This window comes from Eleginops maclovinus, chromosome 10 (genome assembly GCF_036324505.1).
Source record: "Eleginops maclovinus isolate JMC-PN-2008 ecotype Puerto Natales chromosome 10, JC_Emac_rtc_rv5, whole genome shotgun sequence".
In the NCBI taxonomy this organism is placed as follows: domain Eukaryota; kingdom Metazoa; phylum Chordata; class Actinopteri; order Perciformes; family Eleginopidae; genus Eleginops; species Eleginops maclovinus.
The window spans coordinates 501949-527768 of NC_086358.1; the positions used below are offsets into that span (position 1 = coordinate 501949).

At 43.2% G+C, this 25820-nt stretch overlaps 2 protein-coding genes and 1 pseudogene across 3 annotated transcripts; 2 read left to right on the plus strand and 1 right to left on the minus strand.

Moving 5' to 3' along the window:
- Positions 1-21: 21 nt before the first annotated feature.
- On the plus strand, positions 22-2223 carry lect2.1 (leukocyte cell derived chemotaxin 2, tandem duplicate 1). Of its 2 annotated transcripts, XM_063894041.1 has the most exons (4): positions 22-162; positions 762-873; positions 1634-1785; positions 1862-2223. In XM_063894041.1, exons 1-4 carry the CDS (start codon positions 138-140, stop codon positions 2026-2028), a joined length of 456 nt encoding a protein of 151 aa, XP_063750111.1. In that variant the 5' UTR covers positions 22-137; the 3' UTR covers positions 2029-2223. The 2 variants fall into 2 exon arrangements, with proteins under 2 accessions (XP_063750111.1, XP_063750109.1); XM_063894039.1 differs by lacking the exon at positions 22-162 and having other exon boundaries at positions 716-873.
- Positions 2224-8371: 6148 nt separating this feature from the next.
- LOC134871078 (neutral ceramidase-like) lies at positions 8372-16950 on the plus strand (annotated as a pseudogene).
- Positions 16951-17316: 366 nt separating this feature from the next.
- LOC134871019 (protein FAM13A-like) lies at positions 17317-25437 on the minus strand. Its single transcript, XM_063893603.1, is given in 11 exon segments — positions 17317-19070; positions 20281-20393; positions 20396-20482; positions 20921-21016; positions 21135-21218; positions 21367-21530; positions 21619-21700; positions 21971-22112; positions 23677-23859; positions 23861-23903; positions 24751-25437. Coding segments are annotated over 11 exon segments (1458 nt in total). The 5' UTR covers positions 24965-25437; the 3' UTR covers positions 17317-18820.
- Between the last annotated feature and the right edge of the window lie 383 nt (positions 25438-25820).

The window sequence follows — 25820 nt, forward strand, 5'->3', positions numbered from 1 at the left end:
CTTTAAAAAACTGGTGGAAATAACAGAAATGATGTGGACATTTACCCCGGTTTGGATAGAGGAAGACGAGCTGTATAAAAGGTCGAGAGAAGATAACGAAGAACAGACTTTATCTGGATCAAACTCTGGAATCAAAGATGAGACGCGTCTTCGTTTTATTGGGTGAGAAACTGAATGAGATTCTGAATAATCCTAACAAATCACAGTTTACAATACATGGTTTAAGAGCAGGTTTTAATATTTAGTTATTGATTAAACTTACATTTCTTAGCGCGTGTCATTATCTGGATACTATCAAATACATGCATTAGTAAGTTTAATGTTTATCTCACAATAAATCATACTGTCGGTCTAATAAAAATAAAAGGTAATATAAATACAATATTTTATATCAAAAATGCCCTTTTTTTTACGGCTGAGATTGCTTAAAAATTTGAGGAACACAAGGATAAAATATAAACTCAAACAAGTATAAATAATAATACCATTGTGAAACTGAATAAGAATAAATACAAATAGTTATGAGTAAACGGGAAAAGATCCAACCTCTGGCTGAAATAATTATCCTAAGGGCTGGTTTATTAATAATTATGTGCAGCAGCAAGAGGAGATATTTAAAGTTACCTAACAAAAGGCTCGATATAAAAAAATCTGAAAAGTAAACACTCTGACATGGGTGTTCTGGTTTATGTGTATTATGGGGTCCAACTTCAGGACCCTACATGGTTGAATGAAATATGTGTGTGTACGTGTGTCTGCAGCTGTGTTGTGTGTGTGTGACGGCGTGAGGTTCGGTCAGCTCTGCAGTGGAAACTCTGCAAACAGCCAGAGGACGTCTGACAAATGGGGGAGGGGAAACTACGGAGCCAGACGGTAACACAACAACAACAACAACAACAACAACAACAACAACAACAACAACAACAACAACAACACATAGAGTGGTCCTAAATTACGGTGGTGACGTGAAGTCATGTGACCGTGCTGTAGTTTCTTTATAGCCCAACATTAGCCTCCTTTAGCTTAGCGGTGGTGACCTGAAGTCATGTGACCGTGCTGTAGTTCCTTTATAGCCCAACATTAGCCCCCTTTAGCTTAGCGGTGGTGACCTGAAGTCATGTGACCGTGCTGTAGTTCCTTTATAGCCCAACATTAGCCTCCTTTAGCTTAGCGGTGGTGACGTGAAGTCATGTGACCGTGCTGTAGTTCCTTTATAGCCCAACATTAGCCTCCTTTAGCTTAGCGGTGGTGACCTGAAGTCATGTGACCGTGCTGTAGTTCCTTTATAGCCCAACATTAGCCTCCTTTAGCTTAGCGGTGTTGACGTGAAGTCATGTGACCGTGCTGTAGTTCCTTTATAGCCCAACATTAGCCACCTTTAGCTTAGCGGTGTTGACGTGAAGTCATGTGACCGTGCTGTAGTTCCTTTATAGCCCAACATTAGCCTGCTTTAGCTTAGCGGTGGCGACGTGGTGAAGTCATGTGACCATAACATAAACATTTGATAACATCCCTGAAGTTGCATTGTGGGACATGTAGTCTCCAGTGCCAGGGTTGTGCCATTGGTTAATGTTAACTGGGGATACTGAAATAAAATAGCTGTTGTATTTAAAAGACGTTTGGTGTGTTTCAGTGGGGACCGGCTCCACAAAGGTCTGGACATCGTGTGCAGCGACGGATCGATCGTCTACGCTCCGTTTGACGTGACGTTAAACGGGAGAGTCACCGTGTACAACGACCCCACGAAGGCGGCCATCAACAGCGGCATCAACCTGAGCGGACAGGGTCAGCATCTCATTCATCGTTTAAATATTTAACGTTTGTCATGTGACACACCGACAGTAGAGTGTGTGTTTTGCAGGTCTGTGCTTCAAGCTGTTCTATGTCCAGCCGGACCGGACCTCGGGCATGGTGAGGGCAGGGCAGCGGCTCGGTGTCATGCTGCCGATGCAGAGCGTTTACCCAGGAATCACCTCTCACATCCATGTCCAGATGTGTGACCGCAGCGACCCCACATCACACTTCTGATGTAACCATTTGTCTGTGGTCACAGTAATCTTCGGTTTTAAACCAATAAACCTACTGAGTGCTGTGGGGTTTATGTAGTCATTGGCTTAGTTGAATACTCAATTCTGATTGGTCTAATTGAACATTTCAGAGGTAGTTTTTCTAGAAAGAGAAACAATACCATCACTTTTAAGTCAATAAAATATTTTCCAATTATTTCTGTGAGTCGAGACGTTGGTTTCTTTAGTGTGTGACCGAGTAATAAACTGCACCATGTGCAGCGAGTTGGGCTTCATTCACAAAAGGACACCTGACTGGGGTTTCATTAGGGAAAGAAATAAAGTGGAGACCGCACATCAGAATCAGAATCCCTTTATGGGTCCCACAGAGGGAACATTTAAATGTGCTACAGCAGCAGCAGAGCCAGAGACAGCTTTACAAAAGAAAATATGCAATACAAATATAAAGAAAACACACACTTTATAAAACACACATCCTGAAGGAGATATGGAGCCAGGTAAATGCTGCAGTTATTAATAATGGCATAGTTATGTTTATATATTGCACATCAATTGTTATTGCACAACTAGTCCGTTTTTTGTTGTGTGTATGGGGTCTACCAGGGGCCATGCTGGTTAAAGAGTCTGACCTCTGCAGGAAGGAAGGACCCGCGGTATCTCTCCGTGAGACTCCACGGGTGCAGCAGCCTGGCCCCTGGTAGTGCAATATACATCAGCGTTATGCCTCTCTTTTACTGTCAGCGTGCAGCAGAAAGTGATTCAGTTTTAAACCCCCACCGGGCATTGATACCCAGAGGTAATGTCTGTGCGTTCTGTCCTGCGGATCCACTGCACAGGAAGGACCTTCATGCTGATGGATTTCAGGGAGTAGTCAAGACCTTTCCAGTCTTTCCAGCTCACCCTTATATAAATAGTGCCAATCAACCCCCAAAAAATAAACTCCATTGGGATTCGTGTAGTGACACCTGCCGTGCCAGAACCCCCCCAAGGTGTAATCTGGCACAACTACCAGCTGAGGAGTCCTGGTCTTTGTCGGAGGTGGAGAACTTCTGTCCGTCATGATAACTCAGGGAGTCTCCTAGAGAAACACAACAGAATCAGAAACCGATTATAACGCTACTAAGACCGGAGTATTTCTGTGTTGGTCCCTGAAGGCAGCACCAGTCATTAGTCTGGGGACAGCCCAAATAATGAAAGTTAAACATAAATATAGGAAGGGATATCTCCAGCTCTGTGATACACAGAAGAGTGTCGTCGGCATAGAACCACAGTTTATGTTCCTGGTCTGCTGCTGTTAGCCCTCATCTCTCTCTGTTGTCTTCACTATTTGATAAGCACCTGGAAAAATGTGTCTTTGAGCCAGTGTGTGATTTGGTTGGCACCCAAATCTGACACGTAACCAAGTTTTGGGGACAGGACCCCGATGAAAGAGGCCGCCTGTTGACTTTTAACTGATCGACCTGGTTAAGACGAACAGCGGAGCTAGGAGGACGACTGAAAGCAGCTGGACAGAGAACGTTTAATCAACCTTCCATCCACACTGGCCCCTCTGCTGTTCCCCCGACTCAGACTGCAAGGAACCGGGGCGTGACCCCGGTTCGTGACCCTGGACGTGGACCCCGGGCGTGACCCAGTGCGTGAGCAACATTGCTGCTACAACCCAATCGTGCAGATACACTCTCCGGAGGATGCGTCCCTTGCTGTCCCCAGAGGCAGCGCGATTCTGCACCGTCGGGTAAAGGGCCCCACCGGGGGGTGACACAGGAAGTGGTTTTGGATTTTCACACCAAGAGTTGATCATGTTGAGTAAGAACTAGACCCAACACACTACTTTAATTTAACAGTCAACACTTATTCCATGAACACTGATAAATCACCTCTGACGGGAGACGCTTTGTTTCCAGGATCACTTTGAGATTCCTCATCAAAGATTTCCAGTTGTTCGATCTTGATTTTTGAAATATCACAATTTTAACAATTAGATGTTCCACTTTTGATCCGTTTGTATCAACGTTTGCTGTTTCTTGGCTGTGTTTGTGTTTGAGAAGCTTTATATTTGTAGTAAAGGTGCTCCTTGTTTTCTCCTTTGATCTGTAAGTCAGGAGAGCGCTTGGTTGAGAAGTGCTTCATTAAATATCATTTGAGGAAGATGGTTTGAATCAGTCTGATCATCAAACAGAAGGTGCACGTTGAGACAGTGTTTCCGAGCTCTGATGGAAAACAGCCTGATAAAGGTTATTAGGGTTTATTACGATCTATAATCTGAGGTGTGAGGGACCTTTGGACTGTTTATCAGTCAACAGACCTGAGACTCACACACACTTCCTCTCTGCTCTGAAGGTGAGTCCCAACGCGTTGTTTTTACCAGATTATAAATCACTAACGAAATCAGTAACTAATAATCCAGATCAGCCAGAAATGTACGTTTGGTTTTTTTACAAAAGCTGAGACCATTTTATCAAGTAAATATTAGTATTTTTTTTTCCCCAGTAAAGACCAGTTTTTTCTTACTTTATTTATAAAAATTGAGAACTTTTTTACTTTTTTCATTTACAAACGGGACTTTTACTTTACTCAAAAAAGATTATACCTATTTTACAAGAAAGATGGATATTCCCCTTAAAAAAAAGACTGAGTTTTTCACTTTTTTAAAGTAAAATCCGAGTATATTTCCCCAAGTAAAAGACTGATACTCAAAATTTATAATAAATATCTAGTATTTTGACTTTACTCAAAGAAAAATTTCGGGAAATTTTACTTTATCAATACAGGGAGACTTCTATTTTACTAAGAAAACATAGTTTTCTTTATTCAAGTACCATCTGGTACTTCTATTTTACCAAGTAAAAGACTGATACTTCACTTTTACTAAATACAAAGATTGAGTACTTCTCTTTTTACCAAAGTACGACTGGTACTTCTATTTAAAAAAGTACAAGCCCCTGAGTACTTCTTTTTTAAACCAAAAAAAGTCTAGTACTTTCTTTTACTCAAGTAAAAGACTGAGTACTTCTACTTTACTCAAGAAAAGACCTGAGTACTTCTTTTTTACTCAATACAATCTGATACTTTACTTACCAAGAAACAAAATCTGGTACTTCTACTTTTACTAAAGTACAAATCTGAAACTTTTTTTTACTAAGTCAAGATCTGAGTACTTCTACTTTCTCAAGTAAAAGACCTGAGACTTCTACTTTACTCAAGTAAAGATCTGGTACTTCATTTTTCCCAAATCAATATCTGAGTACTTCTATTTTTACTCAAGTAAAAGACCTGAGTATTTCATTTTACTAAAGTCAAGACTGAGTACTTCTACTTTTTCCCAAAGAAAAGATCTGAGTACTTTTATTTTACTCAAGAAAAAGACTATATTCTCTTTACTCAATACAAGACTGATTACTTTATTTTTATTAAATAAAAGACCTGAGTACTTCTACTTTACTCAAGTACAAACTGAGTACTTTATTTTAAATTCAAGTAAAGCCAGTATTCTATTTTACCAAGACAAACTGATACTTTACTTTACTCAAGAACAAATCTAGTACTTCTATTTTACTCAAGTCAGACCTGGTATTTTCTACTTTACTCAAGTAAAGATCTGAGTTTCTACTTACTCAAGACAAGCCGGTACTTCTACTTTACTCAAACAAGCTGAGTACTTCTCTTTACCCCAATCAAACTGAGTACTTCACTTTACTCAAGACAAACCTGATACTTATTTTATCAAGTAAAACCTGATACTTTAACTTTATTCAGACAAACATACTTCATTTTACTAAAAACAAGATCTGAGTATTTTTATTTTTACCAATACAAGATCTGAGTACTTTACTTTACTAAAGACAAGCTGGAACTTCACTTTACTCAAACAAGACGAGTACTTCTACTTATAAAGTACAAGATCGAACTTCTACTTTATCAAGAAAAACCCTGTACTTCTACTTTACTCAAGACAAACCTAGTATATACTTTACTCAAGTAAAAGATCTGAGTACTTCTACTTTTTTCAAGTACAAGGTCTGAGTACTTCATTTATAAAGAAACAGACTGGTATTTTCTACTTTTTTTCAAACAAACGGTATTTCTTTATCAAAACAAACTGGTACTCATTTTTACTCAAGAAAAATCTGAGTACTTCTACTTATCAAGTAAAAGGGTCGGAAATTTACTTTACTCAAGCCCAAACCTGATATTTACTTTTTAAAGTAAAAACTGATACTTCTACTTTATCAAGTACAACCTAGATTTTAACTTTACTAAGTACAAGACCTGAGACTTTACTTTACTAAATAAAACCCGGGGTACTTTCACTTTCCAAGAAAAGACTAGTATTTTCTACTTACTAAAGTAAAAGACCTGGTATTTTAAATTTTTATCAAGTAAGTCGAGTACTTCCTTTACTCAAAAACAAGCGAGATTTTATTTTACTCAATTTAAAAAAAATTGAGTATTTCTACTTATCAAGAACAAAACTAGATTTTATTTTAAACCAAGACAAATGAGTATTTTAAACTTTACTCAAGAAAACTGATATTTTATTTTCCCCAATACAAAGAGACTTTACTTTACCAAGAACAAACCCTGGTACTTTTCTTATCAAGACAAACTAGACTTACTTTACTCAAGTAAAATTGAGTACTTCTATTTACTCAAGACAAATCTGAGTATTTTTAACTTTACCAAGTACAGATTATACTTTACTTTCCAAGTAAAAGACTGAGTATTTTACTTTATAAAAGAAAAGTTTGAGTACTTTACTTTACTAAAGACAAATTGAGACTTCAACTTTACCAAGACAAGACCGAGTCTTCTACTTTACTCAAGTACAAGACGAATTCTTTTTTACTCAAGTACAAGACCTGGACTTCTATTTTACCAAGACAAGACCGGTATTTCCCTTTTACCTCAAGACCTGAATTTTATTTTTCTAAAGTACAAGAGAGTATTTACTTTACCAAGACAAGACCTGAGTACTTTTACTTTACTAAATACCAAAGTCTAAATTTTTTACTTTTTACCAATACAAAATGATACTTTACTTTACAAGTACAAGACTGAGTACTTCACTTTAACCAAGAAAAACTGGACTTCACTTTCCCAAAGTAAAAGACCTGAGACTTTTTACTTTCTCAAGTACAAGACCTAGATTTTAACTTTACTCAAGACAAGCCTGATACTTCACTTTTACTCAATCAAGACTGATTTTCTTCTATTTTTACTCAAGAAAAGGGACCGGGTTACTTCTATTTTTACTCAAGTACAAATCTGAGTACTTCTCTTTACCCAAGTACAAAGTAGATTTCCTTTTATCAAGTACAAGACCTTACTTCACTTTCCCTCAAGTAAAACCTGAGTACTTCTACTTCTAAAAAATTTTCTATTTACTAAAGTACAAGAAGTACTTCTATTTTTTCTCAATACAAGACCGATATTTCTATTTTTACTAAGTACAAGACTGAGTCTTCTACTTTACCAAGTCAAGACCGAGTACTTTATTTTTACCAAGTACAAAAACCTGATACTTCTATTTACTCAAGTACAAGACCTGAGTATTTACTTTTACTCAAGTACAAGACCTGATCTTCTACTTTACTAAAGTAAAAGACCTGAGAATTTTACTTTACTCAAGAAAAACCCCCTGAAATTTTCTTTTTACTCAAGACAAGACGAGTATTTCTATTTTTACTCAAGTACAAGACTAGTACTTTTTTTTACTCAAGACAAGCCCTGAGTACTTTACTTTACTCAGTACAAGACCGAGTATTCTATTTCCAAGTACAAACCTGAGACTTTACTTTTACTAAATAAAAAGATCTGAGTACTTCTACTTTACTCAAGTAAAAGCCGATACTTCACTTTACTCAATACAAGACTGATACTCACTTTACTAAAGTACAAGACCGAGTACTTCACTTTACCAAGTACAAGACCGGGTACTTTACTTTCAAAAACAAGAATGATACTTCTACTTTACTAAGTACCAGACTGATACTTGCCCCACACTTGGACCGCGGGTTTATTTCCGTAATTTAAGTTTTTTTTTTTCGAAACATTAAAAGGATGATCTTTTTCATCCTCTGTTGATTGTTGTGTGTCCTGCCTTTGGGTTCCCCTGCTCTTAGCGTCGGCTGTTTGGGGTTTGTTACAGCGCCCGTTTTCCAGACGCGAAACAAAATAAACTTTTCCTCCCCTGATGATCTTAAGATGCTTTTACGCATTTCATTTTAATCAGCTTCAGGTAAAAGTTTTCCTGTTTCTGTGAAACTCAGAATGAGGTCTGAAAGCAGAGGTGTGTTTTTGAGTTCTGATCACAGCTCAGTTTCTACTTCCGTTGGACAGACGTGATGGTGCGCAGGAAATCGGCGTGTTGCGGGGTTCACTCTGGGGTACGCTCAGCGCCTCTTCATCCTCATACGGGGTGGTGTAACCCGATCACACTGAGGCAACCGGGGAAAACACACACAGGTGAACCACAACACACAAAACACACACACCCCCACAACACACACCCCCACAACACACACAACCACACCACACAACACACACACACACCACACACAAACCCCACACACACACACACACACACCCCACACACACAACACACACACACCACAGATTAGCCCTCCTGTTTTTTTAGAAAGCTAGAATAACCCCTGTGTGGTTTTAGGAATAAAATTAGGTGGTCCCCAAAAAGAAAGCAACGTAGCTACTCCCTTTTTATGGTCTTAAATGATCTTTTAAAATGACTCCCCCCCCCCAAAGACTTATGCAAAACAATGTTTAGATTCAACATATTCGCTTTGAATGCCAAAAAATACTCTCTTCATTCCCCCTTTTTCAAATTAAAACTTTATTTATAACGTTTCTCCTTTATTCTAAAGATTTTAAAACAAACTCTTCCCCGGGCGCCTGGCCATAATGCTCTTTAAAACTTTAAGCAACAGCTTGTCTTTTTGGGCCCCTCAGGTCCGGAGGGCCCAAAGCTTCCCCCAAACACAAACCCACCTGATCGGGGTCGGCGGGCCACTGCACCACCCCCACCCACATCCCCCGGTCAGAATCAACACCCGTAGAACCATAAAAAACCCGCAGGGGGCCATGTGGAACCCATAGCAACCCGCAGGGTCCATGTGGAACCAAGAAAACCCGCAGGGGTCCATGTGGAGACCCAAACAAACCCGCAGGGTCCACGGGAGACCAAAAAGCAACCTGCCGGGGGGGCCATGTGGGAACCAAACAACCTGCGGGGGCCATGGGAGACCATAACCAAATTTCGTGGAAAGGTATGTAAGATATGTTTGGGGCGTGGAAGTATGGGGGTGGAGCAAAATGCACCAAATTGATTTCAATTTTTATATCCCCTTTAGCTGATTGAAAAATTGTGTGTGTGTGTGTGTGTGTGTGGCGTGTGTGTTTTTTGTGTGAAAAAGGGTTATGCAACCTCGCAGACAGCTGCGGCATCCCACCGACTGTACGCAGCCTTCATCTCGCGACGGGGGGAGGAGAGCGTGTTCGCACCGTTGCTGGGAATGATTTCCCCAAAGGCTGCGACAAGGGGAAAACACAAAAATTTAAAATACATTTGAACCTTACTACATAGTTTTACAACAGGCACCCGGGGCGGAACCCGGCCCGACCTATACAGCCCGGATATAACAAAGATTTAAAAAAGGGAAATTTTATTTACGGGGGGAATTCCCTTTTTAAAAACCGGGGGCCGACTGGGGGGGACAGTGAGGAACAGGGAGACAAAACAAGAAGAAGAACAACTTACGGAGAGAAGAGAAGAAACGAGAGAAAGTGAGGAGAGAAGTAGCAGGGGGACAGAGAGAGAAGACGGAGAGAAAAGGGGAGGGGGGAGAAAGTTAGGGGAGAGAGAAAAACGGAGGAAAAGTGAGGGGGAGACAAGTTAGCGGAGAGAGAGGGGGGAAAAACGGATAGGAGGTTAGCGGGAGACAAAGAAGGAGGTGGGGAAAAGGGGAAAAGGGGAGGGGAGTTACGGGGGGAGACAGAGAGAGAAGACGGAGGAAGGGGGTGAGGGAGAGACAGTTAGCGGGGGGGGCAGGAGAGGAGCGGGGGAGGAAAAATGAGGGGAAAAGACAAAAATAGGGGGAGCAGGGGGAGAGGGGCGGGAAAAAATGGGGGAGAGCGGGTTTGGGAGACGAGGAGGACGGGGGGAAGAGTGAGGGGGGGAAAAGAATTAGCAGGAGACAAAGAAGAAAACGGGGAGAAGAGTGAGGGGAGAGACAAGTTAGCGGGAAAGAGGGGAGAAACGGATGGGTAGTTAGCGGAGACAAAAAGAGGAGGTGGAGAGAAGGGAGGGGGGTTAGGGGGGGGAAAACAGAAAAGGGGGAAAACGGAGAAAGAGTGAGGGGAGGACGAGTTAGGGGAGACAGAGAGAGGAGGGAGAGAAAGGAGTGAGGGGAGGAGAGTTAGGGGAGACGAGAGAGGAGCGGGAAAAAAGTGGGGGAGAGACGATTAGCGGGAGACAAAGAAAAAAGGACGGGAAGAAGATGAGGGAGAGACGAGTTACAGAGACAGAGAGAGAAGACGGAAGAAGAGTGAGGGGGGAACAAGTCAGCGGAAGAGAAAGAGAAGACAGAAAGAGTGAGGGGGGAGACAAGTTACAGGGAAGCCCTATCAACACTTCAAAAATTTTATCGTTTTCCCCCTTAAGTCCATTTGAAAATTTTTAGATATACTCCGGTCCTCGGGCGGGACTGAAGTACGGGGGAAACCTTACCGGGGAGGTAACTGGTTTTGAGGGGACCCACACCCACACGGGCGGGGGGGTATTTTCCCGTACAAACCCGTTATGATCCCACAAAGGCTTCATAAGGACCCCTCGAACCGCTCGCAACGGGGTCGCAAGGTGGGGTTCTTTTGGGTCCAATTTTAACGAGCCCATCATAGATAAACTGACTTTAAATACACCTTACTGCGAGTATAAAAGTAGCCAAAGGTTATAATTACGTACAACTGGGGGTAGCCCCAGCCCATAATATCAAACACTGAAACCGTTGTTTTCCCACACACATAAAGTATATCAGTTACATAAAGCTGAAAGTATACTGTTGTAGAGGTCAGTCATACCCCCCAATAGCAATTAACTGTCCTTCTAAAAGTCATACCCATATTTCCAGAGTATAGTCACAGCCAATCACAACGTAAAACAGTCATTCTGAAAGTTTCACCTTGTCTCAAGAGTATAGCCATAGCCCATATTAACATTAAAGTACTTCCGAAAGTCCTCCCTTATTTCGGTATAGACCAGCCATTAAACATCATTATTAGAGATCCGCTGTTTCCAGAGTATAGACATAGCCCATAAACAGTCATATTAGAGTATCACGCTGTTTCCAGAGTATAGACACAGCCCATAAAACAGTCATTATGAAAGTATCACGCTGTTTCCGAGTATAGACATAGCCCATTATAGCATAAAGCTGTAATTCTGAAAGGTTTACCTTTTTCCCAGCCCATATTAACATACATCTGGAAACAGGGTGATACTCTCAGAACCACAGAGTATAGACATAGCCTTACTTAACATTAAATGTACTTTTGAGAGTATGACGTTGTCTCCAGAGCATAGACAATAGCCCACAGCAGAGTAAGGCCGGGCAGGATCTTCCGGAGCCGGGGGGAGCTGGAGGACAGCAGCCTGAACAGAAGCCCTCATTCGTACCTGAACAACCCAGAGGGCGAGAGACACAGGTAGACACGCGCTCCGAGAAACCGAGTAATCCATTACTTTAAGTGAACGAGTTATTTATGCTGTTGATCCTCAGGTATAAGTGGAACACGGATAAACAGGTTCTGGTGCTGAAGTTCACCGATCTGGACGGAGACGGGATCGGTATGCCAGGTGGGAGACACCGATCCTATCTATTATATTTTCCTACGGTTTGTGATATATACCGATATATGACCCCCCCTACCCCCGAAAGCTGGTTTGCAGTGCACGCCGTCAGCATGAACTACACCAACCGGATGGTGAGCAGCGACAACATGGGATAGGGCCTCCTACCTGCTGGAGCAGGACAAGAACCGCGGCCAGCTACCTGGACAGGGGGGGCGCCGTCACACATCATCACTGATTCTACCTATTCTGAAATAAACAATAATCCCAGACTGCGGTCATACTGTGTGGTGTGTGTGTGTGTGTGGTGTGGTGTTGTGTTGTGTGTGTGTGTGTGTGTGTGTGTGTGTGTGTGTGTGTGTGTGTGTGTGGGGTGTGTGTGTGTGTGTACAGGGAGGTTTCGTGGCTGGTTTCTCATCCAGTAATCTCGGAGACGTCAGTCCAAAAACCAAGGTCCTCGCTGCATGAGCACCGGGGCTGCCCTGCGACTACCTGAAACAGCTCCTGTCCTGTGGGGGGGTAAATACACACACACACACACACACACACACACACACACACACACACACACACACACACACACACACTGTTCACTGTCTGCTGTGTGTGTGTTTTAGACTAAGGAGTGTAAGGCGTTCGGACCTGGGAACGACATGTTTGAGAGCACGAGGATCATCGGACACAACATCTATATGAAGGCCCAGGTGTGTGTGTGTGTGTGTGGTGTGTGTGTGTGTGTGTTGTGTGTGTGTGTGTGTGTGTGTGTGTGTGTGTGTGTGTGTTTTCTGTTTTGTCCACTTCTTCAAAGGTCCCCTATTATGCTTCCCCGGTTAGAACCCGTCCTCTCTGTTATGGAGCTTTCTCTGCATGTAACCGGTCTGCAGAGTCTCACCCCTCAGAGTCTCACCCCTCAGAGTCTCACCCCTCAGAGTCACAACCCCTCAGAGTCTCATCACCCCTCAGTCACACCCCTCAGACTCACACCCCTCAGAGTCACACCCCTCAGAGTCTCACCCCCTCAGTCACACCCCTCAGACTCACACCCCTCAGAGTCTCACCCCTCAGAGTCACACCCCTCAGAGGTCTCACCCCTCAGAGTCACACCCATCAGAGTCTTACCCCTCAGATTCACACCCCTCAGGAGTCACACCCCTCAGTCTCACCCCCCAGTCTCACCCCTCAGACTCAGCACAACCAGAGTCACACCCAACAGACCCACACCACCTCGGAGTCTCCCCGCTCGGGAGTCCACCGCCTCAGAGGTCACACCCCTCAGAGTCATCACCCTCAGTCACACCCCTCAGGACTCACAACCCAACAGACCAGAGACACACACCCTCAGAGTTCACCCTCGTCACACCCCTCAGACTCACACCCCTCAGAGTCTCACCCCTCAGAGTCACACCCTCAGAGTCTCACCCCTCAGAGTCTCACACCCATCAGAGTCTTACCCTCAGTCACACCACTCAGAGTCTCACCCCTTACAGTCTCACCCCCCAGTCACACCCTCAGACTCATCACCACTCAGAGTCTCACCCATCAGCCCCACACCCGCGGAGTCTCCCCCCTCGGAGTCCACACCTCCCTCGGAGTCTCACCCCTCAGGGTCTCACCCCTCAGAGCTCACCCATCAGCGCTCTCACCCTCAGAGACAGCCTTGCAGCGGAGAGACGTGTCTATGCTGCCCACCGACGCCCGTGGAGATTTTCTTTTTCCATTTTTTTCTTCCAGGTACTTTTGACGTCCCTAAATCTGGAGACGGATCGGCAAGTGGGCACGCCTATAGCTATAGAGCAGGCAGGCACACCCTCTGCCAGCCGACCGTTTACTGTTGAAGACTGACATGGCAAGGAAGTACTGTGCCCTGAAATGTGAGGGGAAATGTCATCTGTAGGCAGACCCATGAAGAAGTGTGTGTGTGTGTGTGTGTGTGTGTGTGTGTGTGTGCGTGCGTGTGTGTGTGCGTGTGCGTGTGCGTGTGCGTGTTATCTGCCCCCTGCAGGAGCTGTATGGTACTGCATCGGAAGAGGTAACGGGTCTCCTGCACTCGGCCCATCAGTGGGTCAACATGACGGACGTGACAGTCCAGATCAACGCCACACACACGGTCAGCAACACACACACCGTGGAGAGTAGATCTTAGCCACGTTAGCATGTGTAGCTCAAGCTTTTTAAAACTTGAACTTTAGAGAGCTAATTGAGAGGAAAAGCAGAGTTGTCTGTTTTTTCACTGCAATTTCAGTGCATTATTCTTTATGTCTCTATCTTCAGGCCAGTACATGTAAACCAGCTCTGGGTCACAGTTTTGCTGCAGGAACGACAGACGGAGGAGGAGACCTCAACTTCACTCAGGGTGATTCTACAGTCATTGCACCTTCATCATACTGAAGGTCATTATGATGAAGTTCCTCCATTGTTCTGGTTTGAATTAACCTGTCTCTCTCTCTCTCTCTCTTTAGGCGCTGTGGAGGGCGACCCGTTCTGGGACGGGATCAGAGACGCTGTGCTTGGCGAGCCGTCCAATCAGACACAGGGCGTGTCATCATCCCAAACCCATCCTGTTCAGCACTGGCGAGGTGAGGAGCTACTGTTGTTTGTAAAAAACAAAAATACGGCTCTTCACTTTGGAAAAAAAATCTGTTAATATAACAAAAAATAATTAAGTTGGTGTGTGTGTGTGTGTTGTGTGTGTGTGTGTGTGTGTGTGTGTGTGTGTGTGTGTGTGTGTGTGTGTGTGTGTGTGTGTGTGTGTGTGTGGTGTGTAGATGAACTGGCCTCTGCCGTGGCATCCTCAGATCGTGGACGTTCAGATCATCACGGTCGGCTCTGTGTCTGTGGTCGCCGTTCCTGGAGAGATGACGTAGAAACACTTTACTGATAATAAAATAATACTTTTGAAAATGATTTTTCCTTTTGTATCAATAATGTGAATCTGTAAAATCACTTTAGCAACTTAAGCTGTCAGAAAAGAGCAGATACTATTAACTGTAAAAAACAGAATTAATTTGAGCTCCTCTCGTCGCTTTTCTCTTATCATATTTCAGCACCATGTCGGGGAGGAGGCTACGAGAAGCCGTCAAACAGGTGAGACACAACGAGGACACAACACATCAACACACCTGCAACAGCTCCTGTGATCATACTGTGTGTGTGTGTGTGTGTGTGTGTGTGTGTGTGTGTGTGTGTGTGTGTGTTGTGTGTGTGTGTGTGTGTGTGTGTGCGCGCGTGCGTGTGTGTGTGTGCGTGTGTGTGTGTGTGTGTTAGGAGCTGCAGTCGGAGGGTGCGTTCAAGGACTCGGAGGTTGTGATCGCGGCCTGAGTAACATCTACACGCACTACATCACCACCTTCGAAGAGTACCAGGTACAAACAGCAGAGGCTCATGGGTACTGTAGTTTTCAGCAGAAACGTCTAAACAATTGTCACTGAATTGTGGTTCTCCAGGTGCAGCGTTACGAAGGCGCCTCCACCATCTACGGTCCGCACACGCTCAGTGCGTACCTGCAGAAATACAGGGGGCTGGCCAGAGCCATCGCACAGGTGAGACTGTTTCTGAAACACAAAAAGTGATATATTTAGCAAAAACAAGTTTTACAAACGGTAGAAAAACACCCAAATAAAAATGTGAAGAAGTGAATCACATTAAAACTTTGTAGTTAAAAAGTTGGGGATTTTTTTCTAAATATTTCAAATGTATTTCTCAAGAAATATTCCAACCCTCATTTTAAAACGTTATTTTTCCATAAAAGTTCCAGCTTTTCTTTCTCAAATATTGGATTTCTACGCAACATATTCCTAATTTTTGCTGAAATATTGTTTCCTCAAATTATTTTAGTTTTGTTCTCAAAAATAACGCTTTTCTTTGGGAGATCACGCCTTAATGGAGACAACTTGACCAAATACAAGCAACTAAATGGAACTCCAACAGTACTAACACTGTGTGCAGGACCGGGTGTCTGAGCTGCCGGTCGGCCCGGAGCCGCCTTTCTTTGAGAAACTCTTCAATCTTCTGGCTCCACCAAACGCTGACAGGACACCCGTGAACACCAGCTTTGGAGACGTCCTGGAGCAGGTTTTCCCCGTCTACAGGCCGGTGGGACATTTCAAATCATAAATCGTCCTCTGTGGCGTCCCTCAGGGCCCTATAGTCGGATTTCGACCCTCACTATGCAGACGACACGCTGCTGTTTCTATGTGAATAAACATGATTTAAAGTATTTAATGTGTGTTTCAGGGGGATGTTGTCTCCGTCACGTTCGTAGCAGGAAACCCAAGAAACTCGGGAGACATCGTAAGAACAAAATCTGCTTATTTATATCTTTTGTTGCCGTTGTGGCTTCCCGTCCTCTCTAACCTCGTTCCTGTCATCTGTTTCAGAGAGACACAACTTTTGTCACCGTTGAGATTCACGACAACCGGACAAACACCTGGGAGGTCGTTTACACTGATGCATCATGGGAAACCAGGTATGTTAGCGTGTAGTTTATTAAGGTCCAACTGTTGCTCCAGCAAAATGTCACAATCAGAATCAGAAACCTTTTATTATTCCCACAGTGGGACATTAACATTTGTAGCAGCAAAAGCGGCATAGAGGCAAAAGGAACCAAAGTAAATAATCCAGATGTAGACCGCTGCCCGTTACCTGCTAAGTTTGAGTTGCTGGACGTCTCTCGGCAGGTTTCATTGGCTGAAGGGTTCGTTCCAGCGCAGTAATGCCACTGTGGATTGGTTCATCCCGCCGGCGGCGCCCAGCGGCTCCTACAGGATCAAACATTTCGGACGCTTCAAAGAGAAGAAGAATGTCTTCAAGCCGTACGAAGGAACGTCCGACGTCTTCACCGTCACCGACAGCTTTTACTACCAGTGACATCAGCGTCTGCAGCGATTCATAATCAACGGAGAACATGTCTGACATCAATCCAACACATCTATAAATACTGGAATCAAGTTATTAAATATGAATCATGTCCTGTGAACGGATTAATGTAATGTTGAATAAACGACTAAAAAGCAAACACAAAAGGACTCAAGAAGTTGATTCGATTTAACATCAAACTCAAAAAGTGAAGAGAATTGCCAATAAATCTAATTTGCGTAAACATTATGTCCCTAAAAATGAGATTCATCTGGTGGTCATTAAAATATGAACTAAATGAGGAGCGCTTCTCTGGGGCTAATTCATTCAATAAACGAACCCTAACTCATTTGTCCGTCCACTTTTTTTATTTTGGAAAAGAACCTCAAACCAGAAAGCCTTTTTGTGCAACGGTGAAGTCTCACTCATATATGGATATGCTGATTCTGCAGGACATTTAAATCTCCTTCAAGTCACACCGTGCTGATTCCAACAGCATAATAAAACTCACCAGACTGTGATATCAAAAATATTTATTTGAAACCGGTCTGTATGGAACAACAGGATGTAGTTTCATGTTCACAGCATGAAGAAAGGGACACCAACTCCTTCAGGAGGTTTAACCTCAGAAGAAACTAAAAACCTCTCTCCACCCCGAGGCCAGGATTTAGTCAAAGTGCAGCGTCAGGTTTAAAATCCACAGATTTCATACAGAAAGTGTAGAAGCATCGCTCTGTTTGACGTTTGCTGCGTCTAAATACGGAGGAAACTCGGAGAGACTTTCTCTAACGCTGTCTTCACGCTCTCAGACGTGTTGGGGAAATCGTCGCTCTCATGATCCATCGGACACATCGTAGACGACTGCAAAACTTTGGGAACTTGATGTCCGTTGCTGCTGCCTCTTCACTCCTTAAATATAAACCAGCAGCACCATGCTGCATAGCAAACATCTGGAAAAATGTGTGCTATGATGTGAACACAGATACATCTCTCTGACACAAACAGTTATCTCTACATTGCATCTCCGTCCCAAAGACTTCAGTTCGTCTCCTCTTCTTCCATTAAAGTGCTTCAAGCTCACGTACACACACACGAGTACAAAATAAAGTTTTGGTCCGATAAATCAAACAGGATGGAGAGGAAGCTGCAGGTAGATTAATACACACTGCTGGTTTCCACTGACAGATCTCTCTTTTTATCAAACTTTTCTGAAGTATTCACAGTTTCTACAGTTCAGAGAGGACGTGGTGAAGGTCGGAGGCCTGCAGGTGCAAACCCGCTACAAGCAGATCATCAGGAGGAAGGTGCTGCAGCTTCAGAGAGGATACAGATATAGAAACTCAAATCAGAACTCATGAAGAAACATCTGCAGCAGCTCTTCAACACATGCAGCATCTAGAGAACATTCAGCAGAGGAAACATGCATGTGTTTTGGCAGATTCGTGTTTTTATATCTGTCTCCTGTCGGCCACCGTAAAGAAGTAAACAGAGAAGAGTTCCTTCCCTCATTCGCGGCCTTTATTCAATAATCATTTGAATGTTATCATACCTTTAAAACAGAGCGATGTTTGCATGACGATAACGTTTTATGCATGTTTGTAAATGCTTTGGCAGGATTTGGAGAAGTCAACAACAAACAGATCAAGCCGTGATTTAGGTCACCAGAAACCAAACCCGAACACCATGTTTCTGGAATCGGGGATTTGTCCTTGAATAAGTTGGACTTTTTTTTTTCTTCTCATAAATTGTTTTTCTTTCCACAGAATCTACAATTTCCCTCCGAGAATATTCGGTTTTTCTTGTCCATTTGTGACTTTTTACTCGTAAATTTGACTTCTTTAAATTTCGTTCGGAGTATTACTTTTTCTAACACCGGCTCTGATTGAAGTGAAAGGTATCAGATTGCGATGGGTGGACGTGTTCCGCTCGGGTTAGCAGCTAACGTAGCTGAAATATGAAGAGACGTCGGAAAGTAAAAGCGTGTCATCACCCCACCTCCGGTCCTCTGATCGGGGAAATAGAAGACCTTTCCTCCTCTCTGGAGTTTTGGTCTTGTTTGGCAGAGTGTCTGAGAGCTTCACATGTGTTTTTTAGGGACTTCCTGTCTGCTGAGCTGGACTTCCTGTTTGCTGAGTAGGACCTCTAGCAGGCGGAGTTTGGCCTTCAGCTGTTTGTACTCCTGGTATTCCTCCTTCATCGGACTGCGGTCCTCCTTCTGACAGATCCTGCCGGTCTGTCGGTAAAACTCCTCTTCGAACTCCCTCAGAACTTTCCGTCTGGTCTTCTTCTCGGCTCTCGTCTCACGGAGACTCTGCAGCAGCTGAGACCTGAACCAGGACCGAGGGAGGAAAGACCAGAAACAGTCAACATTTTCTCCGATCTAATTCATAGTTTCAAAAGAAAGAAAAAAGGTGATTTAGAATTATAGAAATGATTTAGATAATAATATATTATAATTGTTGCTACAAGAATTCAAATCAAAGTAGTGTTATTTAATAAAGAGCATTTAACAGAATCAGGTCCAGCTGGAGACCAGATAACCTGCAAAGATCTGACCCGATCAAACATTAGACCAGATTCTTAAAGGGAAGGAAGAAGGGGAACAGCCAATCAGATTCTACATTACAGGATACTAAAACAAAGGGAGGGGGGAAAGGGGGAGCTACATCAAAGGACAGCGAGACAGACTGACTTCAACAGTGTAATTTAGATTACAGGGTGTTAAAACTTAGGGAAAGAGGAAAAAGGGGGCTAAATCAACGGACAGGGGGACAGACATTTGTCTCTCTCAGGACTTTAGCAGCTTGATGTGAATTTCATCAGTGAGATGTGGATTGAAACTGTGGGAAAGTCAAACTGCAGAAGAAAATTACAGACATACAGCATCATTAAAGGGGACAGTTAAACATTTCTACGGTAATAATAATAATAATAATAATAACAATAACAATAACAATAATAATAATAATAATAATAACAATAATAATAATGTCATAATAATAACAATAATAATAACAATAATAATGTCATAATATACCAACATTATTATTATTACGAATAATAATGTTAATTAGTAATAATAATAATAACAATAATAATAATAACAATAATAATAATAATGTAATAATAACAACAATAATAATAATAACAATAATAATAACAACAATAATAATAATAATAATAATAACAATAATAATAACAACAATAATAATAATAATAACAATAATAACAATAACAATAATAATAATAATAATAACAATAATAACAATAATAATAATAATAATAATAATAATAATAACAATAATAATAATAATGTAATAATAACAACAATAATAATAATAACAATAATAATAACAACAATAATAATAATAATAATAACAATAATAATAACAACAATAATAATAATAATAATAATAACAACAATAATAATAATAATAACAATAATAATAATAATAATAATAATAATAACAATAATAATAACAATAACAATAATAATAACAATAACAATAATGTAATAATATCAACAACGACTCAGACCTGCTGGCTTCGTGCAGGTTGCTGACGGTGAGGTCCAGCTGCTGCTGGACGGGTTTCACTTCAACGATCGGCGACACAAAGGCCGGGTCGCCGTCCTCCTCTCCGGGGGGGAATGGGTGGTTATGCAGGGGGGAGGGCCGGGCGGCGGGTCGAGGGTCATGGAGCTCATCAGTGAGTCATCATCAGAACCGTCCTCTTCCTCCTGACAGACAAACACCCTTCAGTCAGGAGCTGATCTACAGGAAACTCTACAGTAACCACAGCATGAAAAGAGACTCAATATTCAGAGGAAAGAATATTGGAATATTTTGGAAAAGAAAGAAATGATATTTCCAGATAAATAGTTGGAATATTACGGGAGAAGAAGAAGACGATTCTAACAAATCACAACAAAAGATGTTGACCTTTTTCAGAACGCGACTTTTTCCCAGTTTCCCCCAAAAGTGACTTTTTTCTTTGAGTTTCCCGTTTTACTACAAATGTATAAATGTATACTTTTTTTCCTAAAAAAATCAGTTTTTCTCAGATGAGACTTTGACATGCTCTGGTTTCAGACAGAGGGTGAAAAGAGTTGCTGCAGCACAGGCAGTCTGACACATCATGTCCCAGTAGAGACACCAATATTAAAGAGGTTCCTCACGATGGTGGTGATGGTGGGGCTGACACACAGCAGGCGTTTGATCATCTGGTATCGGTCGTACAGCGGCTTCACCAGCACCCGCTCCTGTCTCACCCCCTGACAGAAAGACAGGAAGAAAAAATATTTACCGGACAATAAAACGTCAGATGGCTGCTGGGACGTGGTGTGTTTCCTCCCTTAGTTTTTATATTTCCTGGTGGCGCTGCAGACTCACCGGCCGGCCGTGAACGCTCTCAAAGTACAGCAGACACTTCTGCAGGGTGATCTTCTCCAGAACCATCTGAGCCTGCGTCATGTCCTACACACACACACACACACACACACACACACACACACACACACACACACACACACACACACACACACACACACACAGATACAATTATTTGAAGAACGTTTGGCAGTAATTGGCCTCCATAGAGAAGTCTGGTGTGGGTGATTTTTACCTTCATGTTGTCTGGCAGGTTCAGAGCCTGCCTCTTCTCCCTCAGGCGTCTGAACAGCGACTCCACCGTCTCCTCCAGGGTCTCCGGGGCTCCCTGCTCACCCGTCCTGCAGCTCTGATGGTCCGGGTCCTTCGACTCGAACACAGACTGCCTAAGCCTCATCTCTGCAGGAGCACAGGCCTTACTCGATATACGTCGAATCACTGAGAGCATCTCCTACCTGTGATCTGAGCTGCAGACGGGTTATCTTACCTTTGAGTTGTTTGCGAGCCTTGGCCAGCTCCCCCATCACGCGGATCATCTCAGGGTTCGAGTATTTATCGTTGTGTGACGGCTGAAACGCACGTGGAAGAACTTTCATTAAGCTGGTATTGAGCAGCTCTTATTTTGAAAAACCTGCACTGAATAACCCTAAACCTGAATCAGGATTTGATCCGTTTCATGGAGCTGTTAATAAGCAGATCTTATTTCGAAAACACTAACTTGAGTTTACATTACAAGTTGAATCAATATCAGTTTTAAAGATGCTCTTATTTTGAAAAGCCTGTCTCAATAAAGCTTATCAATTAGTTAATTGATTTATTCAACTAATTCCAGTTTTCACCTTATAGTTCATTTCCTGCTCGAACTGATCCTCGAAGCGACGGACTTTCTTCTTCAGGGCCTGAATCTGCCGGGTCAGAAAAGAGACGGAGGGGGGGCAGCCCGGGTCCTCTGAGACATCCACCCAGTCCAGACCCCGACACCTGGACACAGACAGACAGGTAAACAAAGAGACAGACGGACAGGTACACAAAGACACAGACAGGAAAACAAAGACACAGACGGACAGGTAAACAAGGACACCGACAGGTAAACAAAGACACAGACAGGTAAACAAAGACACAGACGGACAGGTACACAAAGACACAGACAGGAAAACAAAGACACAGACGGACAGGTAAACAAAGACACAGGTGGACAGGTAAACAAAGACACAGACAGGTAAACAAAGACACAGACGGACAGGTAAACAAAGACACAGACAGGTAAACAAAGACACAGACGGACAGGTAAACAAAGACACAGACGGACAGGTAAACAAAGACACAGACAGGTAAACAAAGACACAGACAGGTAAACAAAGACACAGACGGACAGGTAAACAAAGACACAGACGGACAGGTAAACAAAGACACAGACGGACAGGTACACAAAGACACAGACAGGTAAACAAAGACACAGACAGGAAAACAAAGACACAGACGGACAGGTAAACAAGGACACACACAGACAGGTAAACAAAGACACAGGTGGACAGGTAAACAAAGACACAGACAGGAAAACAAAGACACAGACGGACAGGTAAACAAGGACACAGACAGACAGGTAAACAAAGACACAGACAGGTAAACAAAGACACAGACGGACAGGTACACAAAGACACAGACAGGAAAACAAAGACACAGACGGACAGGTAAACAAAGACACAGGTGGACAGGTAAACAAAGACACAGACAGGTAAACAAAGACACAGACGGACAGGTAAACAAAGACACAGACAGGTAAACAAAGACACAGACGGACAGGTAAACAAAGACACAGACGGACAGGTAAACAAAGACACAGGTGGACAGGTAAACAAAGACACAGACAGGTAAACAAAGACACAGACGGACAGGTAAACAAAGACACAGACGGACAGGTAAACAAAGACACAGGTGGACAGGTAAACAAAGACACAGGGACAGGTAAACAAAGACACAGACGGACAGGTAAACAAAGACACAGACGGACAGGTAAACAAAGACACAGATGGACAGGTAAACAAAGACACAGGTGGACAGGTAAACAAAGACACAGACAGGTAAACAAAGACACAGACGGACAGGTAAACAAAGACACAGACAGGTAAACAAAGACACAGACGGACAGGTGAACAAAGACACAGACGGACAGGTAAACAAAGACACAGACGGACAGGTAAACAAAGACACAGACGGACAGGTAAACAAAGACACAGACGGACAGGTAAACAAAGACACAGACGGACAGGTAAACAAAGACACAGACGGACAGGTAAACAAAGACACAGACGGACAGGTAAACAAAGACACAGACGGACAGGTAAAGACACGGACAGGTAAACAAAGACACAGACGGACAGGTGATAGACAGAAAGTTAAACCAAGAGATCGACAGACTGACAGGTTTTTCACAATAAGAGCTTCTTGAAATTAGACATACAAGTGAAACTGAGAGACAGACAGACAGGTTGGATGGAGAGACAGACAGACAGGTTTTTCACAGTAAGAGTACTCAGGCACTCACATGTACTGCTGGCTGCAGGGCGGCGAGGGAGCTGTCTCTGGGTCGGAGTTGAACCTCAGGCTGTGGGTGAGGCAGCGGGGTGAGGGCAGCGGGCCGGGCCCCCCCGCTAGCAGCTGGAGGAGAGCCCCCCCCTCGCCTCCCCCTCCCTCCCCCACTGGGCTGGATGGGGTGAGGGGCTGCTGTCTGGTGGAGGAGGGGGGGGGGTCTGCCGAGGACCGCCAGCAGCTCTGCAGACACAGGAAGTGTCTTTACTGTCAGCATTAAAAACACACTATAAACTCTTATTTTGAAAAGCCTGACTTAAATCAACCAGGGTTAATTTCATTAAACCTTTTTTAGACTGCTTTTATTGTGAAAAACATGTCTTGAGCCAAACAAACTGAACCAGGGTCAGTTGTATGATGCTGCTTTCTTAATGTGATAAGCTCTTAAACGTATAAACTCTTATTGTGAAAAACCTGTATCGGATCATTCTTATAAAACCAAACAGGAATAGTTTCAGAGTTGGTCTAAGGCAGCTTTTATTGTGAAAAGCATTTCTTTAACCAACCTGATAAAGTCCAGCATCGCTCATAGCTGGTTTAAAGCCGCTCTTATTTTGAAAAGCCTGTCTTGAACGATCCTGATCCTGAGATATCTCAGACACTCAAAGACATGTGCTATAAAGAAATATAATAACACAGTCGATGTAAATAATACTATAAATATTTATCATAATATGAAATATAATTTAAATACTATAAATATTTATCATAATATGAAATATAATTTAAATACTATAAATATTTATCATAATATGAAATATAATTTAAATACTATAAATATTTATCATAATATGAAATAATGCTTTAATGATCACAATAACACTTACTCTCGCAGGCAGTAATGCCCCAACAGCTGGAAACACCACACCAGTTTAGTAGTATTTCTACAACCAGTACCCTCATGTGTATAGGGGGGGGGGGGTCATGATACTGTGTAGACTTTAGTGACGTCACAGACAGACAGACAGACAGACAGACAGACAGACAGACAGACAGACAGACAGACAGACAGACAGGTGTATAAATATACCTGGGGGGCTGTTCTCGTCAGTGGTCAGGGGGCTGCTGTGGCAGAGAGCCAGTGTCTTCCCCCCCCCTGTCTCCCCCGGGCTGAGGGGGCTCTTCTGCTCCTTGCTGCCCAGAGGAGGGGGGCTCTCGTCAGGGGAGGATCCCGGTGACGGTCCCCCCTCCTCCTCCAGAGCCCGGAGCTTCAGCAGAGAGCTCTGCAGGCAGAAACAGAACATGCCACTGACCCAGAGATTAGCCTAGTCCCAGCAGGAGGAGAGAGGGGGGGTGGGCTGCAACACAGAGGAGCCGGTGTTCTGATCAGTGATTCCAGATATTAGCCAGGTCCCAGCCTCTGGAGCACCACATGTGGAGGAGACGGAGGGTTGCTGTTCAGGACATAGTCTGCAACTACAGTCCAGAAGAGGCTAACCTGCTCTCCATGAATTAGTCAGGTGTCGTCCACGGTGCCTCCCTCCTATCCAGAGATCAGTCTGCGCCGCTGCACATGAACAGAAATATAAACCCCACCTCTGCATCCAGCGATTAGCCAGTTACAGGTAATTACAAAAGGTGACAGAAAAATATGAATTCTGCTTTAGTTCCAGGCATTAGTCAGCCCCGCGGTGGAGGAACTCACAGGTTTTGAGTCTCCATCTTCTGGTCCTGCACTGATGCTGAAGCTGCGTAGGTTTCCTCCCTCCTTCTTTCCTCAGTGGATTACTCATCCTCAGGCTGGAGGAGCAAGGGGGAGGAGGGGGAGGAGGGCGAGAGACGTAATGAGAACATGAGTATGCTCTCTCTCTCTTTCTCTTCCTTTCTCCCCCTCAAATTCTCTCTTCATCGTGAGGTTTTTCCCGCAGCAGAGGGGGGGGGGGGGCTTTCCGATGACGTCATGTGTGTGTATCTCATTCATAAAAACGACCGGAGGCGCGAGCAGAAACTGTCTGTCCCAAGAGAGAAACCACTGTTCATAGAACATGCACAGACCATAATAACCAATATCAATAACAACAACAACATTAATAACAACAACAACATTAATAACAACAACAACATTAATAACAACAACAATCTTGTTTTTAGGCAGCAAAT